This window comes from Vespa mandarinia, chromosome 3, assembly GCF_050613455.1.
Source record: "Vespa mandarinia isolate Hongniang chromosome 3, ASM5061345v1, whole genome shotgun sequence".
Lineage (NCBI taxonomy): Eukaryota > Metazoa > Arthropoda > Insecta > Hymenoptera > Vespidae > Vespa > Vespa mandarinia.
Window position 1 is genome coordinate 8,527,501 of NC_140812.1, and position 18,231 is coordinate 8,545,731.

At 30.6% G+C, this 18,231-nt stretch overlaps 4 protein-coding genes across 6 annotated transcripts in view; 2 read left to right on the plus strand and 2 right to left on the minus strand.

Annotated features, from left to right (window-relative positions):
* Positions 1-8,984, minus strand: part of step (cytohesin steppke) — a 72,014-nt gene extending 63,030 nt beyond the window's left edge. The window contains exons 1-2 of the mRNA XM_035880376.2: positions 8,807-8,984; positions 1,772-1,851 (exon numbers count right to left, since the gene is read on the minus strand). Of these exons, the coding sequence (XP_035736269.1) occupies positions 1,772-1,851; positions 8,807-8,885 (159 nt within the window). The 5' untranslated portion in view covers positions 8,886-8,984. The remainder of the gene's footprint in view (positions 1-1,771; positions 1,852-8,806) is intronic.
* Got1 (Glutamate oxaloacetate transaminase 1) lies at positions 7,752-12,862 on the plus strand. 2 transcript variants are annotated; one of them, XM_085656062.1, is made up of 7 exons: positions 7,753-7,951; positions 9,760-9,952; positions 10,393-10,683; positions 10,768-11,024; positions 11,106-11,383; positions 11,453-11,595; positions 11,680-12,862. In XM_085656062.1, exons 2-7 carry the CDS (start codon positions 9,841-9,843, stop codon positions 11,841-11,843), a joined length of 1,245 nt encoding a protein of 414 aa, XP_085512188.1. In that variant the 5' UTR covers positions 7,753-7,951; positions 9,760-9,840; the 3' UTR covers positions 11,844-12,862. The 2 variants fall into 2 exon arrangements, with proteins under 2 accessions (XP_035736275.1, XP_085512188.1); XM_035880382.2 differs by lacking the exon at positions 9,760-9,952 and having other exon boundaries at positions 7,752-7,951.
* Positions 12,863-13,717: 855 nt separating this feature from the next.
* On the minus strand, positions 13,718-14,397 carry LOC118447872 (small integral membrane protein 8). Its single transcript, XM_035880398.2, has 2 exons — positions 14,161-14,397; positions 13,718-14,045 (listed from the first exon to the last, which is right to left on the minus strand). Exons 1-2 carry the CDS (start codon positions 14,260-14,262, stop codon positions 13,887-13,889), a joined length of 261 nt encoding a protein of 86 aa, XP_035736291.1. The 5' UTR covers positions 14,263-14,397; the 3' UTR covers positions 13,718-13,886.
* Positions 14,398-14,838: 441 nt separating this feature from the next.
* Positions 14,839-18,113, plus strand: Mpcp1 (Mitochondrial phosphate carrier protein 1). Of its 2 annotated transcripts, none has more exons than XM_035880384.2 (6): positions 14,839-14,954; positions 15,040-15,209; positions 16,306-16,466; positions 16,561-16,797; positions 17,168-17,464; positions 17,542-18,113. In XM_035880384.2, exons 2-6 carry the CDS (start codon positions 15,068-15,070, stop codon positions 17,767-17,769), a joined length of 1,065 nt encoding a protein of 354 aa, XP_035736277.1. In that variant the 5' UTR covers positions 14,839-14,954; positions 15,040-15,067; the 3' UTR covers positions 17,770-18,113. The 2 variants fall into 2 exon arrangements, with proteins under 2 accessions (XP_035736277.1, XP_035736278.1); XM_035880385.2 differs by having other exon boundaries at positions 14,853-14,961.
* The last annotated feature ends 118 nt before the right edge of the window (positions 18,114-18,231 follow it).

Here is an 18,231-nt window from a genome sequence, read left to right on the forward strand (position 1 = left end):
CTACGTGTTAAGATTCGATGCGTAAGAAACTGCGCGGCGTTGGAACGAAAAAAAAAAAAAACAAAAATAAAAAATAAAAAAAAAGAAAGAAAGAAAGAAAGAAAGAAAGAAAAAGAAGGAGAGAGAGAGAGAGAGAGAGAGAGAGAGAGAAAGAAAGAAAGAAAGAAAGAAGGAAATCCACAATTCACGATATCGCTCGTCTTATCGTTATTATGTGTATTACAAATTATCAAGTTCGAATGACGTCATATAAATCAACCAATCACTGCCAACGTCATGTCATTGTTCTCCTTTACGAATCTGACTCATATCGTTTAGACGAATCTTTCACGAATGAGATCACTCTTTTTATAACTTTATTTTAGCTCTCTCTCTCTCTCTCTCTCTCTCTTGTGAAATTAGAACGATCTTACTTCTCTCTTACTTTCAATTATTAATGACTACATATATACACACATACATACATACGTACGAACGTACGTACGATACGTATATACAGGGTGTCTCGTTTTAAACGATATATATCAAAAATACATTCGATTCTATTGGTTTTATAACACGAATGAGGAATTGAGGGAATAATGTTGAATATACTAGAGGGATGGCGATGTTCAAAGGGAGGAAAATGTAATACGTATTGCATCCTATATTTTATAAAGGTCGCTGTTGATGTCATAAACATTTTCTTTAAATGGTTAGTTAATCGATACTTTAAGCCTAACAAAAGTTACAAAAGAATATCAATACACGAATTCGATTAACATCGATAGAGTAAATATATCTTTTTTTCGTCGATTTATGACGCCTTAAGAATAATCGTCGCAGTGCAAATTAATTTTTTCTCCAAACGTGTGATAACCGATGAATTTATCAAACAATTTTCTTTGTTCTTGTTTCTTTTTCTTCTTTTTTTTTTTTTTCCGTACTTGTTCACATAACAAATCTTGAATTTGTAATCGTTTGAGGTGCAATATCACCAATCAGCGATAATAAAGAACATTATGTGCGATTAGTGATATTCTGGTAAAATTTCATGCGTTGATAACTCGACGAAATAACGATTAAAAAAAAAAATGTAGATCGTAAATCGTACTCATTGGATTCGTATCGATACTCTTTACGACTTTCGTTAGATTTGAAATATCGATTTTCATTATATGTATATTTATAAAAAAAAGTATATAATAATAATAATAATAATAATAATAATAATAATAATAATAATAATAATAATAATAAAGGAATCTCGCATCTCGATGACAAAATTCACTTTATGAAATAATTAAAACAGATATTAAATATTTTTCATAAAAATCTAATAAAACTTTTATATGAAACATTTCATTATAAAACCAATAACGATAGAGGATTATCTGGTCACATAGTTTAAATCTGGACACTCTTTATATACATACGTACATACGTATAGTATGTGCATTATTACAATCTAGTTTGTGATATATTAAGAATACAAAATGTAGGAGGTGATATAGGTCAGTATGACATTCATTCATAAAACCAGGTCCAATGCAACTTTAGCAAAATCATCATTGGTGTTTAAGTATTGCCATGTTGCAAAGGAACGAGGTCGTGAATAAAGGGAGGAGAAGGGAAAGGAGAACAGTAAGAGAGAGAGAGAGAGAGAGAGAGAGAGAGAGAGAGAGAGAGAGAGAGAGAGAGAGAGAGAGAGAGAGGGAGAGAGAGAGAGAGAGAGAGAGAGATGGAAATAGAGAGTGGGAGAAAAATGGGACAACACGAATATCGGACTCACTTGTATCTCCAACAGCAACTCCGACTTCTTTCGTCTTATGTCTATTAGAATCTTCTGTTGCTCGGGCGTTAGATCTGCAACTATATATATATATATATATATATACATATATATAAAATTAATAATTAGGCGAATTTTCATTTAACAATATAACATACATGTGTCTATTACACACACACACACACAGCACACAGACATACAGATATAAACCAGACAGCAGACACGCAAATATCTTATATAAACAAATGTAATGTTTCTATTGTATTGGTTTATAATAGGATCTCTCTCTCTCTCTCCCTCTCCCACCACTCTTTCTCCCTTCACTCCTCTCTCACTCTCTTTCTGTGTGTGTGTGTGTGTGTGTGTGTAAATATATGTAGGTATATATTTTATATATGTATGTAAACAATTGTAATAATGTTTCCATTGTATTGTATCATAAAAATAAATATGTTTTGTGTAAGAAACAAATGGGAGGAAAAGAAAAAATAAATATCATTAAAAATTTATTCTCGATGTCATAACTATGTTTAAATATGTTCCTAGTTGGAGATAACAATCTCAAACATCTCGAATGGGATTGGATTACTTAATTACGCCAAGTGGCGGTAATTAAAACTCAATGGGTATCACGTTTTTTTTTCGAATAAGCATGTTCGTGCTTATGTAAACGTTAAAAAGAAAAAAAAAAGAAAAAAAAGAAAAAAAATTAAGAAGCCCGCAAGTTAAGTGAAAAGTTATTTTTACTTAATGTTGACCAATTATTTTTGCTTATCTGTAGTAGGAAGTATTCAATTTTACGTGTCTATATAGTGTTCCATATATAACTACACGATGCATAACCTATACGTAACTAATTAGTACAATATATAACCTATATTATGTGTGTGTGTGTGTATACATATATATATATATATATGTAACCTTTATATAACCTATACAATATACTAGACTAGTAAGTAATGTAAAAATCTTCAATATTTTATTTCTAAGGAAATGACACTTTATTAAATTTCTTTTTTTTTTTCCCACTAAAATATCGATATTGTAATATAATAAGATATATAATGTTTACTAAAAGATATATTTAATATACATGTACAATGTTCTTTACATACATATTTAGATAAAAAAAAGATGAAAAATTTCGACATAATTCATCGATGTCATAATTACGACATTAATAAATGAAGTCGTTCGTAAAATTTACAATGATTAAAGGGATAGAAATTAAATCATTCTTAAGAAACGATTAAGAAATGAAATACCAACGTAAAGACGAAAGAAGACGCAAGACCATTTCGTTTACAAGATAAACGACATAAGGTGGATACACGACTGATGATAACGAGCATGCACGGTACCGACGGTAGAGGAGGACTCTCTCATTAGAAGCAATTTAGTGAAAGATCTAAAAATAGGTCCACTTCGAATTAAGGCTGGGGTCGCGCCGGTAGTTTCGCTAAATAAACGCAAATGGGATTAGACGTCGAAATGGGGGGAAGGAACAAGTGGACAACGCGGCGTATAAGTTCTCGCGTTTGTCGGGCACCTTGAACCTCTCTCTCTCTCTCTCTCTCTCTCTCTCTCTCTCTCTCTCTCTCTCTCTCTCTCTCTCTCTCTCACTCACATCCCTGTCCCCTCCAGTCGACATTCCCATTCCCCAGTTCGTTTCCTTTCTCGGTACCACGATGCGCTATCGTTAATCGTCCTCTTCTATCTTTCCTACTTGTACCATTTGTCTTGGCAAATGCATCGAGAAATATGACCGCGTTTCATGCTTTTCATAGATGTCCGCTTTACGATAGTCGCCATCTTTGTTTTTATCTTACCTTTTACCCTCGTTTTGTTTATCGATCGGGAAGTTAATACGAGGTCGGCCAAAAGTTTCTAAATCATTTTATAAAATCAATTACTCTTCTCCGTGATATCATAATTAAACTTGTAATTTTACAAGATTTGGAGGAAGAGAGGAAGGGGAGGAGGCAGGGGGGTGGAGAATGCCTAAAAAGTCTCGAGAAGGAGCAATTGATTAGGAAAATCATCTCAACATTTTCTCTCCCCCTACCTACTTATTTTCTTTTGACTGATAATTTTACGAGCTAATATATTGCAGTCATGCAATCTGGAGGAAAAAAAAGAAAACAAAAAAAAAAAAAAAAAGGAAAAGAAAAAAACTAGAAAGTCTCGAGAAAGAGTAACCCCGATCGTTAATAATCATCCAAAATCTTTTGCCTTCCTTCCCTTCCTACACGATGAGAGATAATTGAACATTTTGATATTTCCTTCGCACGAACTTCATGCGTATTCCAAAACGCACTTTCGTGTTTGTTGTATTTTTTTTTTTCTTTTTCTTTCTTTGTTTCTTTCTTTCTTTTTTATTTTTCCTCTATGCAGTCAGTCTCAACAAATAACAATTCCAACGAACCATACTTTCTTCTCTATCTATGTATGTATGTACGTACGTGCATGAGTGCGCGTGTGTGCACTCAACCGAGAAGCTCTCTCGAGAAAGAATGAATTCTGTCTACGTAAAGGTAAGGTAAGGCTCGCCCCACAGGAAACGTTCGTTCTAACAAAACACCTGCTTCTTTTACGGTGGCGATGGTACCGTATGAATATCCCCTCGTCTCGAACGTACCACGAGAGATTATGTAATTCGAACGGGTACGCTCACCTCTCCTCACTTCACCTCACCTCACCTCACTTCACCTCACCTCACTTCTCTTCCATTTCCTTCTCTTTTGCTTCTCTTCGTTCAGCAAACTGAACGGAAAGTTGAGGTTAAGCTAGATTACAAGCCGTCACTGCTGCGGAACAATTAGAAACTGTTGCTCCGCGTTACCTGTTACCGTTAATAAGGTCGACGCTTCACAAAGAGAGAGAGAGAGAGAGAGAGAGAGAGAGAGAGAGATCGTCATAAATCTTAAAAAATCATTTAATCAATTTCGATCGAACGATTAAAAAGACGTCAGTATATTATTAGAGTGAGAAGGAGGAAGGAGGAAGAGAAGAGGGTTGAGAAAGAGAGGAGAGCCAACGTGGGCGACAGGGGTTTACGGGGAGAAAGTTTCTATCGGGAATAAATTTACTCCCGTAGAAAGTAAGATGGATAGTAAGTTCCTTATTGTTTATCAAGCGCGAAATTACAAAAGCGAATGGTATGATTAATGAACCAATAACCATGAGAGAATTATTTCTATAGGGGATTTATGAGCTGTGTTATTAAGATTTTTGTTGAAACGTGAAAATGAGAAATATTAACGATCGTGAAGATTTTTTGTTTCTTTCATTTTTTTTTTTTCCAAATATCTATTGTATTTTAAGAGAAAAATAAATGATATATCCGACAAAATGGCGACGATATTGTTTCATATATCATTCGATATAAAAAAAAAAGAAAAAAGAAAAAAAAAAGAAAAAAAAAGAAAAAAGAAAAAAAGAAAACGCAGCAATAGTAATAATCGTTCTATTTTTTTTTTTTTTTATTTTTTCTTTTTTTATTTTTGAATAATTAAAAGTATCTTTTCATCGGAATTAATTAAATGTCGTATAATTAATTACAGTATAACGACGTCGTCGTAGTTAACCAAGTCAATCAATTTCAGCCGAGATAACTTGGGTTTATATTAAATTAATTAGATTGAATTATTCTCTTTCTAATTAACTTCGATTACATTGATATAATCAAATTCCAATGTAGTCGAGTTTTATCGAATAAAATTCGTCCAATCTTTTTCCCCTCGTCGATCTAAGAAATTATATTTAATACTTCGCGAAATATTCTTTTTTCGACGCAAAACTTAGAAAATTTATCACTTTATTTTTATATTATTTTTCTTATTTTTTTTTTTTTTTTTTTTTTTTTTGGTTTTAGTCTAAAATTTGCCTAATTTCTAACTTGTCGATCTGAAGATCTTTTTTAAAAAGATTTCTCGCAGAAATTTGTTGTCAACGAAAAGTTTCTCAATGCAGAAGAGGAATACGAAAAAAAAAAAAAAAAAAAAAAAAAAAAAAAGTTTTCGACGAGAATACGAGAATTTATTCGGTTATCACACTTTTCTTTTCTTTTTAACTTTCATATTCTAAAAAAGAAAACATTTAAAAAAATTGTTCGAGAAAATCAATCATCGATGAAAATATAAAAATATACTCGATATTATTATCATACGTTCAGATTAAAATTAACTTAAATTTTTCTTCGACGATAAATAAAGTTTATCAAACGAAAATGAATTAATTTGTGAGTCAAGTGTTACCTTTCTTTTTCTTTTGTTTGTTTTATTTGTTGTCTTTTAATTTTTAACAATTACTTTTTTCTTCGAAATACGACGGCGTCGAGTAGAACGAAAAGACGCATCGATCCAGTCGCTGCTAATCCGTATGCCGCGCACGTGCAAAACTCAAAGCGTGCGTCCATTCAGCGTATTATTATCATACGCGTCGATTACTATTGTATAGTAAGAAGTGAGAGAGAGAGAGAGAGATATGTATATACGTGTATACACGTACGTAGTACGTCGTACGTGCTTTCTCAATAGCTTTTAACCGTCAAAGCCACGATAAGAATCAAGACCGCGTCGCATAGCGAACGACTGATTAAGACGATGAGTTGTTATTTGACTTTAAAAGAGAGTCTTAGTTATCGAGAAGATAAAAAAAAGAGGGAGGGGATAGGGAATAATAAATGTGTACGATAGGTCGATGTTATCGGAATTCGAAGAAGAAAATATCAATATGAAGGCAAAATAAATAAATTTAATGATCTCTTCTAAATTTAACGATTCTTTTTTTAATTTTCAAAAGTTCAACATTTAAAAAGTTCGATATTTTTTTAATCTATACTTAACCTCCGATGCGCGTACGTATCAATGAAAATATTGTCTCTTTGATCGGCTAATTTACAATTAAATATTTTTAATTTTCTTAAAAAGTATATTTCTTCAAACAGGATTATATTCATATTGATTTAATGACTTTTATATAGAGGAAAAAAAATTGATTGAAAATACCAACGAATTAAAAAATAATTATGAAAAAAGAAAAAAGAATATCTAACATAAAAATTATCTTAATTCATAATGAACAACAATCCAACGATATCGCTAACAAATTAATCGTAATTATTATCTAAAAAAATTAATCTCAAGTATAATAAACAACAACGACAATAACAACAACAACGACGATAATGATAATCAAAATACAATAACAATATCAAAAACTTAATATCCACGAAAAAAAAAGATGGCGGATGATTAAACAATCGTACCAATTGTAATTTACATGAAAAATAATTTTATATAATATGAAAAACTCACGTGACCATTAATAAATCCATTTATAAGTTCTACTCTAGATATTAAAACGCGTTCAATTCCAATGATCACGGCTCGTTCATGAATATTTCTTTTCACTGGCAGACATTAAACTTCCTGAAACATCTGATTAACCTACAATTCGTAACAGCGTAACGAATTATTATTCGTTACCGATGTTATTACACCGGTAATGGTATTTAAAAAAAAAAAAAGAAAAAAAAAAGAAAAAGAAAAAGAAAAAGAAAAAGAAAAAGAAAAAAGAAAGATATAAACAACTATTGTATTATATTTCCTTTCTTTCAATCAACTCCGCCATTGGTTAAAACCTATCTCCCAACAAACACATTTATAGTAACTCTACGCACACCATTTTTAGAATTGGTAAATAAAGGAGTATAAACAACACAAAGAAAAATAAGACAACGAGGATGATGGTGTTTCGACGTAAACCGATCGGAGACGCGTTCCTAGAAGGCGTTTTTGCTCGAATGTCACAGTGGTATACATATATATCGAGGCTTGTAAACGTATACATATAAACACATACATACGTACGTAGCATTCCGTACGTTGGCTGCACGACGCGTCTCAAGAGAGAGAGGGGGAAGGGAAAAAGAGAGAGAGAGAGAGAGAGACGAACAACAAACTCTAAAGAGCAACGACGAGTTCCGAATCACCGAGAGGACATCGACGTCAACAACAACGTCGTAGTAGTCGTCGTAGTAGTGTCGTTCGTCACGTTTGCTCTCGCGACATCGTAACTAAAAAAGACAACACGGAAACATAAAGCCATCGCCGAGACGAGATTCACCGTTAGTTACCTACTAGAGCGACTTTCCTAACGCCAAAATAATACTAGGTAATAGTTTCCTATATGAAATCTGCATCATCGATTCTGCTATGTGTGTTTGTATGTATATATATATATATATGTATGTACATAAGTATGTGTATATATATGTATGTATGTATGTACGTACGTATGTATGCTATCTCTGCTTGTCTCTTTTTCTCTTTTTTTCTCTCTCTCTCTCTCTCTCTCTCTCTCTCTCATTCTAACTCTATCGTATCAAAATAATCGAAAGAACAAATACTCCGTGCGTATTCTTCGTTTCTTTAAAGAAAAGTCAACTTTGATTTGACACTTCTTTTTTCTTTGTTTTTCTTTTTATTTACTCTCGTTATTTCTTTTCACTGAATACATTATACGAAGATTTGTCGAAAGGGAAAGAAAAGAAAAACAACAAGTAAAGAGAGAAAGAGAAGGAGAAAAAGAGAAAGAGAGAGAGAGAGAGAGAGAGAGAGAGAGAAAATTGTATGAAGGAAGCTTCCCATTTTCCCTGGGAAATCTGAGAGACATGTATATATCCTTCATGAATCGAGCCGAAGACGACAAGAGAGAGAGAGAGAGAGAGAAAGAGAAAGAGAGAGATAGAAAGATAGAAAGAAAGAGAAAAAGAGATATACATAGAGACAGAAAGAACGACAGACAATGACTTCCCTTTTGGTTTTGTTTACGAGCGAAAAGGAGACAAGGAAGCGCATGGCGCTTGCGCTTTCCCACGGGGAAAGCCTTTCCTCCAGATCTTGGCAGGACCCGAGATAATCGTTTATGTATTCGTTTATGTATTCATTTATGTATTCGTATTCGTATTTGTATCCGTGGCGATCCATAATATTTTTCATTGACCAACGTAATCCACAATTTTCTTACCCGCCGTGCCAAACTGGTCGACCTGATGAGTACCGGAATGCACTCCCGCACCGGCCAGACCGTCCAGATCCTGCCACATTTCCGTAGGCTCTCGCACTCTCTCCGGGCACACGCGCGCACACAGAATCTAACCCACCCTCACTCGAACGGCGCCATTTTCGTTCTGCGATCTATCCGAGCGCGTTTATCGTTGCGAGCCGCGTCGACGGTGCTGCCTCTAATGGCGACTGAATAAACTATTGAGTTCTACGAACGTATTCGATATGTCGATAATATAGATTTCGTCGGTATCGAACGTTAATGAAACATCTCGTTAATTATGATTCCAACCAATTTATTCATTGTAGGGTCTTTTTTTTTTTACATTGTTAGTTTTTATATATCTCTTTCTACTGGATTACGTACGCACATGCGTACAGAAATTATTGGAATTAATCGTATGAGGTTAGGTACGTCCAGGTGTGTACGTGTATTAAGAAAAATATTTATCTATAAAGGGAACGTTTCGATGAGTTTCTATATTTCGAGAATTTGAACGAAAATTTTTCTCTCTGTCTCTGTCACTCTCTCTTCCTCTTTCTATCTCTCTCTCTCTCTCTCTCTCTCTCTCTTTCTCTTTTCTTTTTTAATTAAATTGATTTAAAATAATATGGAAACATTTGAAAGATTTTGCGTATTTGTATATATATATATATATATATATATATATATATATATATGTATATAAAAGTCGATATTTATCGGTTTGACGTATTGCATAATTAGAATGTATCGATATAGTTATCTATATATTAACGTATTCACTTTTTACAATAAAGTTAACCTTTGATTAATTAATATAACTATGCTAATAAAGGATATAAAATAAGAGATGCAATATTATAGTGTTAATAAAGACATGTATGAAAATATAACAATTAACTCGTTGATATAATATCGTAACTGATATCCAGAACTCTGAGAAAAGTTGTTGAGTTTATCATCCATTTTTCGTAATCGCTGAAGTTCAGTTGCGCTTGAGCCACTCTGTTGAGATGAGCACGAGATTTTCGGGGATCAAATTGGGACCTCCTATTGAGGTTTTCGCTTTAATAAAAGCTTTTAACGATGATACTTATCAAAAAAAAGTCAATTTGGCTGTAGGAGGTATGTAAAAAATATTATCAGTATAAATATCTATATAATATAATAAGTAGGATCGTTGCGTCATAATTATTAAAACAAAAAAAATATATATATACGTGTGTTTGTACATATACATATATATATATATATGTATATATGTATATATATACATATTTTGTATATATATATATATATTTGTATTAATTAAAAATGAAAAAAATTGTAATTAAATTTATCTTAGTGTACGATATTTTGTATCATTTTTATCTTTATGAATTTACTCTTGAATGACCTCTATAGTAAGTCAATTATATAATCTATGATACTGATCTATATACGTAAATATTTTCACAGTTGATATGTGGCTATTTCTCTTTGGTTTTTTTTCTTTTTTTTTTTTTTTTTTTTTTTTTTTATTTTAAAGAGACTAACCAATCAAACTTTATAATTTTATTTTTTAGCTTATCGTACATCCGAAGGAAAACCATGGGTTTTACCTGTTGTAAGGAAAGTAGAAAAGCAACTTGCAATGGACGAATTGCAAAATCATGAATATCTTCCGATATTAGGATTAGATGCCTTCTGTCAAGCTGCGACAAGAATGTTATTAGGTCCTAATTCTTCGGCTATTGCACAAGAACGTGCTTTTGGTATTCAAACGCTTTCTGGTACTGGTGCATTAAGAGTTGCTGCTGAGTGTTTAAGTCGTATCCTAAATTATGATACATTTTATTATAGTAATCCTACCTGGGGTAAGTAATCATGATTTAATTTAATCGAATATTGATCATAAATAATAGATCAGAAATATTATAAAAATTCATATTGCTTCATAGAAAACCATAAACTTGTATTTATGAATGGTGGGTTTAAAAATGCTTGCGAATATACATATTGGGATTATCAAAATCGAAGAATCAATTTAGATGGAATGCTTAAGGATATAAAAAGCGCTCCAGAAAATTCAGTTATTATTTTACATGCATGCGCCCACAATCCTACTGGTTGTGATCCTACGCCAGAACAATGGAAAAAAATTGCAGATGTCATCGAAGAAAATCGATTGTTCACAATATTTGATAGCGCATATCAAGTATGTATATATGTTACTTGATTAGATATTAAACACTTTTTTTTTATATTATCGATCATACTATAAATAAACTTTTTTTAGGGATTTGCAAGTGGTGATTTAGACAAAGATGCATTTGCTATACGCATGTTTGCTGAACGTGGATTGGAATTTATTTGCACTCAAAGTTTTGCCAAAAATTTTGGTCTTTACAATGAAAGAGTTGGTAATATGGTCGTAGTAATGTCTGATGCAAAGGAAGCAATTGAATTTAAATCTCAAGTGACATTAATTATACGAGGAATGTATAGTAATCCACCCAACCATGGAGCTCGTATAGTATCAACTGTGCTTAACAATCCTGATCTTTGTGAAGAATGGTATGTTTCAAGGAATATTATTTTATAATATATGAAAGTCTATTTTAATGTAATGCATTAATAATGTAGGAAAGAACATATTCGAACTATGTCTGGAAGAATAAAACAGATGCGAGAAGGACTATATCAAAGATTACTTAAATTGGGAACTCCTGGCACATGGGAACATATAACTACACAAATAGGAATGTTTTCATATACAGGTCTTAATGGTATGTTTGAGATATTACTATATAAGAAAAATAATAAATTTAGAAAAAGAAAATTTTTAAAATATGTTTAATCTAAATCTACAGAGAGACAAGTGAAACATTTATTGGATCAGTTTCATATTTATCTATTACGCAGTGGACGTATAAATATTTGTGGACTGACAGAACGTAATTTGGATTATGTAGCAGAAGCTATTCATGAAGCAGTGAAACTATTTCCTCATACAGAGAAAAGTTGCAACTGTTGATGCATATTTTCAAACTTGACATCATAGTATAATAAATATAAATATCATCTATAAGCCATTGATATTGACAATGGTGTTGAAATGTTATAATATTTTATATTCTATGAAGTCAAGCTAAATTTTTTTAGATAGTTTACAGTAGTAAACTACTAGTTTACTGATTACAGTAGTAATTTCAGTAAAATCTTTGCGTTATCTTGTGTTACTGTTCAGTTTCAGAATTTAAAAAATAAGATCTTATGTTCACATCTTGCTTTAAAACATAAGATTAACATTATTATTTTATCTTGAAAAGTACAAAAGTTATTGCTGATAGCAAAGTCTATTCCGATCGATGTAAACCAGTATTTCTACAGAGTATAAATAACACAAATAGATTTTAATATATCTATAAATAAAATAGTAATATAACGCGAAAGTGAATAATTTAATTAGGAAAAAAAAATTGCTCTGTGCGGCAAAAAACAAAGGCTGATGTATGAACATAAGGTCTGTATTTAATGAAATTTAACAATTATATAGCAGACATTATGATGGTGGTCCAACAAAAGAACAGTACAAAGTTAATGCATTAATTAAATATTGAACTTTCATACAAATGATATCCTTTTTTTTTCTTCTTTTTTATAGCATCACTTTAATACAAAATTTGACATTTAAAAAAAATAATTTTTTTTATATGTATAATGGTACGTAAAAACTTATTGTTGATTGTGCCAATATCCTTTTTCTTGTACTGTATTGTGCATTACATGTGTTCTAAAAATGAAACAATTTAAGAAAGTAACAAATCTTGTCATATATAAGCAAAGATAAATGTTTTCCCTATTTCTTTTCTGAATACTTCAAAGCAGAGATTCCACTTATATACATGTATATATATACATGAATAATATATATATATATATATAGTTCTATTAAAATGGACCAAAAATCCATGTTAATAAACTATAAATAAATTGTTAATGTCATATTTGCAAACAAAAGATATATGATTGTTATATACGTATAACGAATAATTTACATATATTTTTAGTAACACTGTTAACATTTATATACTTAGAATATTTTAACTTTAAAAGAGAAAATATATTATTACGAATTTCCTTCCAGATATAATATTAAAACTGCCAAAGAGATAGTCGAACGAATCTTGTTCGAAGAAAAAAAAATACTTTTTTACATATTTGTATTATACTAAACGTGACATGACAAGATAACACGTATATTTTAAAAATCAGTCTATCAAAAAAAGGAAACATACCAAAATAGTTGCATAAGCATAAAATATTATTATTAAATATTACAAGCATTTATAATTATCTAAGCATTTATGTATAATGAATATGATAGAAATTGGAAAGAACACATGCTATCCTGTTATCCAATATTTGTAACTATAGTATATTTGAAGAAAATAATATTTAAATTTATTTATAAAAGCATATACATAACAATATACATATCCTTTTATGATTCATAAACTTACAAATAACGATTAAATGTATTGCCTGTTAATCAAAGATTTATACTTGATATATAATGTAATAATTGATACAGACTATAAAGTGATGTAACATAGGTTGTCCACAAAAGACACATTATTCGATGTCTTCCACCGTCTTGATGTTAATTAAATAATCATGTAGATTTGGAACATCTTATGCGCATAATATTTTATAATAAATAAAGAATATATTCTCTTTTCCTTATATGTACTCTTAATTGAATATAATTATAAACTGTAACATTTTTACAGTATATATGGAAATAATGTTGAACAAGTATTATGTAAATAACGATATTATATTCAAAGTGACAATAAATTACTTATCCTCCTATCTTTAATCATATTTTCGAATTTTTTTCTCGTAACTAAAACACAATCATCAAAGGACATAATTTAGATTTTTTTTTAAATATAATAAATATGTAATATAATTATATTCAAATGTTTCAAACATTGTTCTTTAAAATCTTACAATGGCAATGTACTAATCTAATATACATATATATGAATCTTTTGTGAACACCTTGATACATTTAATCTAACCATTTGGAAGTTTTCTTTTTAAAAGTTACATTTCCATCTGCTTCAACAGATTCATAATAAACAGTGCCATTATGTTTATATCGCATGTAAAGTAAATACCCTGAACAAGTAAGCATTGCCATAACCCCAAAAAGCATTATGCCCTTATTCTGAAACAAACAAAAAAAGTATATAATACGATATAAATAGAACAATAAATTTTCATGAATAACGAGAAAAGTTTTAATAATGTTTATATAAAAAATATATTATTGATTTTATTACCGGCTTGACATACAACTCGTAATTAATAGCACGAAATAACATCGTGCTTCGTAACGAGCGTATGCCATCGCCTGGGGCAGATTCTTTACTTTTATCTTTCATATGGAATATTAAAATAATTAAACAATTAAAATATAATAACAAAATATACGAATAACGTCACTACGTTTAATAGAAACGTAAACTATAATATTCAATAACGAGACAATTCAAGTAGATAGAATGTTTGAACAGTATAATGAAAAAATTGCAAAATTGAATTTCTTTCCTAAAAATTATGATATAATAAATTCATAATAGAGACATAAACGCGATATATAACAATAATTATAATAATAAAAAAGAAATATTTGATTTTAAAAATAAACAAAAAATTCTATTCAATATTATATCAGGGCCAATCACATTTAATATTACATAATCAATCAAATTTAACTCTCTATGATTGGTTGAATTTATGTAATGGCGGACAATTCGAACATATAATTCAATTTTATATTATACGAATATTCATAGCTTTGTGGAACGAAGAAAGGAAAAAAAATATACACATATATATATATTAATTATAATTCGAATAAAAATATTTCTTTGATAATTCTGATTAAAACGAATCAATGGGAAGAATATTTTTTTATACAAAGTTTCTAGATGTCGTTACTCGTTCGAATTCATTAATTCACTTAGTCTACCTTCTATATCAATGATCTTATCACGGTCCTGTCAGTAGTAAAAGCTCCTTGCCTTTTCCACTCTCTTTCAACTAACCGGAGACGAGAGTTGTGCCTTTAGAGGTGTGTTGTATGTCATTCGTTTAATTAAATTTTATTTTAATATAATAATATATGAATTATTACTGCATTGGTGTTTTATATTCAGGTGAAGTGTCAAATTCGAGGAAGAGAAGATGTGGTCGTCATTATGGGAAACAGCCAAGCTAACACCATTTTCAACACCTTTTACAACGGTTAGGTGTCAGGGTCAAGATGAGAGTATGCAATCGCTCGTTAAAAATCGCAACATCTCAGCTGCCTCTACGGATGCAGGTGGTCAGTATATATATATTTCTCACATTTTCTTTTCTTTAATATTTTTCTCTTTTTTTTTTTTTTTTTTTTAAGAATTTATAACAGAAATGGTTACAATTGGATTATGAGTCCGAGTACTGAAATTTATGAAGGAAAATTTTTTTATATCAAGTTAATAGAAAAGGCATGCTTTTCTAGTTAATAGGGATATTTTGATCGTTGCTTCATTCACATGTGACATGGTGTTACATAATATGTAATTCACGTTAAAAAGAAATCATTACTATGGTATCGTCACAGTAACAGTCTCAATAACCATTTAGCCTCGTTTAATACTTTCGATAATATTATTACCGGAGTTCTTCGTATAATCATCATTTTTTTCATAATGTCTTCGTAGTTTTATCTTGATTGTTTTATAAGATAAATAATTATGTAACTAAAACTTATATGCAGCATTGAAATGTTTGACGAGAGCCAGAAGCGAAGAAATTTTTATATATACGTACATATACTGCAGGTGTCGCATTGAATAAGAGATATATATGTATATATATATATATATGTATTTATGTATATATAATATGACATTTGTAAAAATAATTTTATATTAATAGTAAAATTGTTAAAATTATACGAATTTGGATGTATTAAAGAAAGATTGATGTAACGTACATAGTATCGGAAGAATGGGTTGCATAAGGAGCGGCCATTTTGTCGAGAACGCGTGCCGATCTTGGTTTCGGAACTTCGAATGATATTTAAACGAAAATAATGATCGACATTGCCTTTGGATAATGACCGCGACCGAGTAACCAATGAAACACATTTACCAGTACTAGAATGGTTTATTATCGGATTAGGACAAGGTAGCAGATTCGTTCAAGGCGATCTTGAAATTTTGCCAGATTCGAATTCCGAATGCACGAGTTTACCAGCTGATCGATATCGTCGAGATTCGATTGTCCGCGGATTTTTTTTTTTTTTTTTTTTTTTTAATTTTTTAATTTTTTTTTTAATTTTTTTTTTTATCTTTTTAATTCAAAATTACATAAACAAAGTTACTTCTAGGAAAGCAATCGTAGAATATCTTTAACGTTCGAATTATTTTTTGCAGACAGTTGCGAATTTGGTTCCAACAAATATTTCATGTTATGCGGACTTGGAGGAATTTTGTCTTGTGGAATAACTCATACCATGGTTACTCCATTGGATTTAGTAAAATGCCGTATTCAAGTAGACCCAGCTAAATATAAATCAGTTTTCAATGGTTTTCGAGTATGTGAATAATATATGTTTATTTCATTCTCGGATAATAAGATGAAAAGATAAATATTAAAATTGTATATATTTGAATATTATATTTTAATAGGTAACTTTAGCTGAAGATGGAACTAGAGGTTTGGTAAAAGGTTGGGCACCAACATTTTTTGGTTATTCTATTCAAGGAATGTTCAAATTTGGTCTTTATGAAGTCTTTAAAGTTTATTATTCCGCTCTTGCTGGCGAAGAGTTATCTTATGAATACAGAACTACCTTATACCTCATTTCTTCGGCATCTGCAGAATTCTTTGCAGACATTGGTTTAGCTCCACTCGAAGCCGCTAAGGTAATTTTTTTTTTTTATATTATCATATATATATATATACATATATATATATATATATGATAATTTTATATGAAGGTCAATAGAGTTACGGACTTCCTGACTTATTGGCTGCAAACATACACAGATATGAATCTTAATCTCTGTGATTATTTAATTTTGCACCCTAATAAAATATTAACCCAATTTTACACCTTCATTCAGTCTGTACTACACTTCATCCTTGTGTCGTCGTATCCTTGTCATATATTTTGTAAGTTTCTAATATTCCCATTCCCTGCTTTTTTTTTTTTTTTTTGATAGATTATTACTTATTTTTTGTATATTAAAGTATATTAATAATAAAATATACTAAAATATGTTCTTTATACAGGTCAGAATTCAGACCATGCCAGGCTTTGCAAATACCTTAAGAGAGGCATTCCCAAAGATGTATGCAGATGAAGGTTTTGGTGGTTTTTACAAAGGTCTGGTACCTTTGTGGTTGCGTCAAATTCCATATACCATGATGAAATTCTCATGCTTCGAACGTACCCTTGAATTATTGTACAAGTATGTGGTACCTAAGCCAAGATTAGAATGTAGTAAGGGTGAACAGTTAGTCGTTACTTTTGCTGCGGGTTATATTGCTGGTGTATTTTGTGCAATTGTTTCTCATCCTGCTGATTCCGTGAGTAGAAACATTATAAGATGATAATTATTAAAGAAATATATTTATAAATATTTTTATACAATTTCTCTTGATAGGTTGTTTCCAAGCTAAATCAAGAAAAAGGAGCTACAGCTGGTGATGTATTGAAAAAACTTGGTTTTGCTGGTGTGTGGAAAGGACTGGGACCTAGGATTATTATGATCGGTACTCTTACAGCGGCACAGTGGTTCATTTATGATGCAGTAAAAGTTTGGTTACGTATGCCACGTCCACCACCACCAGAAATGCCAGAGTCTCTCAAAAAGAAGTATGGTATTGCTTAAATACTATACTTGGTTAACTTTTTAATTGGATCATTGAAAGATCACAGTTAGAAGATAAACCATAGGCAAATTCAATTAATTTCATACAATACATTGTTGAACAATGTCCAACAATTTCCTTTTTTGTGTATTTATTCATCAGTAAATTAATAAACTCATCAGTGAAGGCAACACTGCCAGACTATTAGAAGTGAGAATAAACTGTAATATTATTCCACGACGGAAAAAAAAAATAGTGCTTTTGTGAAACGGAGTTGTGACAGCTATGTTACACAATGTAACTATGTACTGTTATTGTATATATGAGTGATCATTGTAAATAAATAGAATGATTACTCCGATAAGTGGATTTTCATTGTTTATATATTCGTTCCCTTTTTATCATCATTCTTTTGGTTATATATATATTTATTTTTATATAAATCTAATTGCTATTGTCAGCTGAAGTTCATCTCTATATCT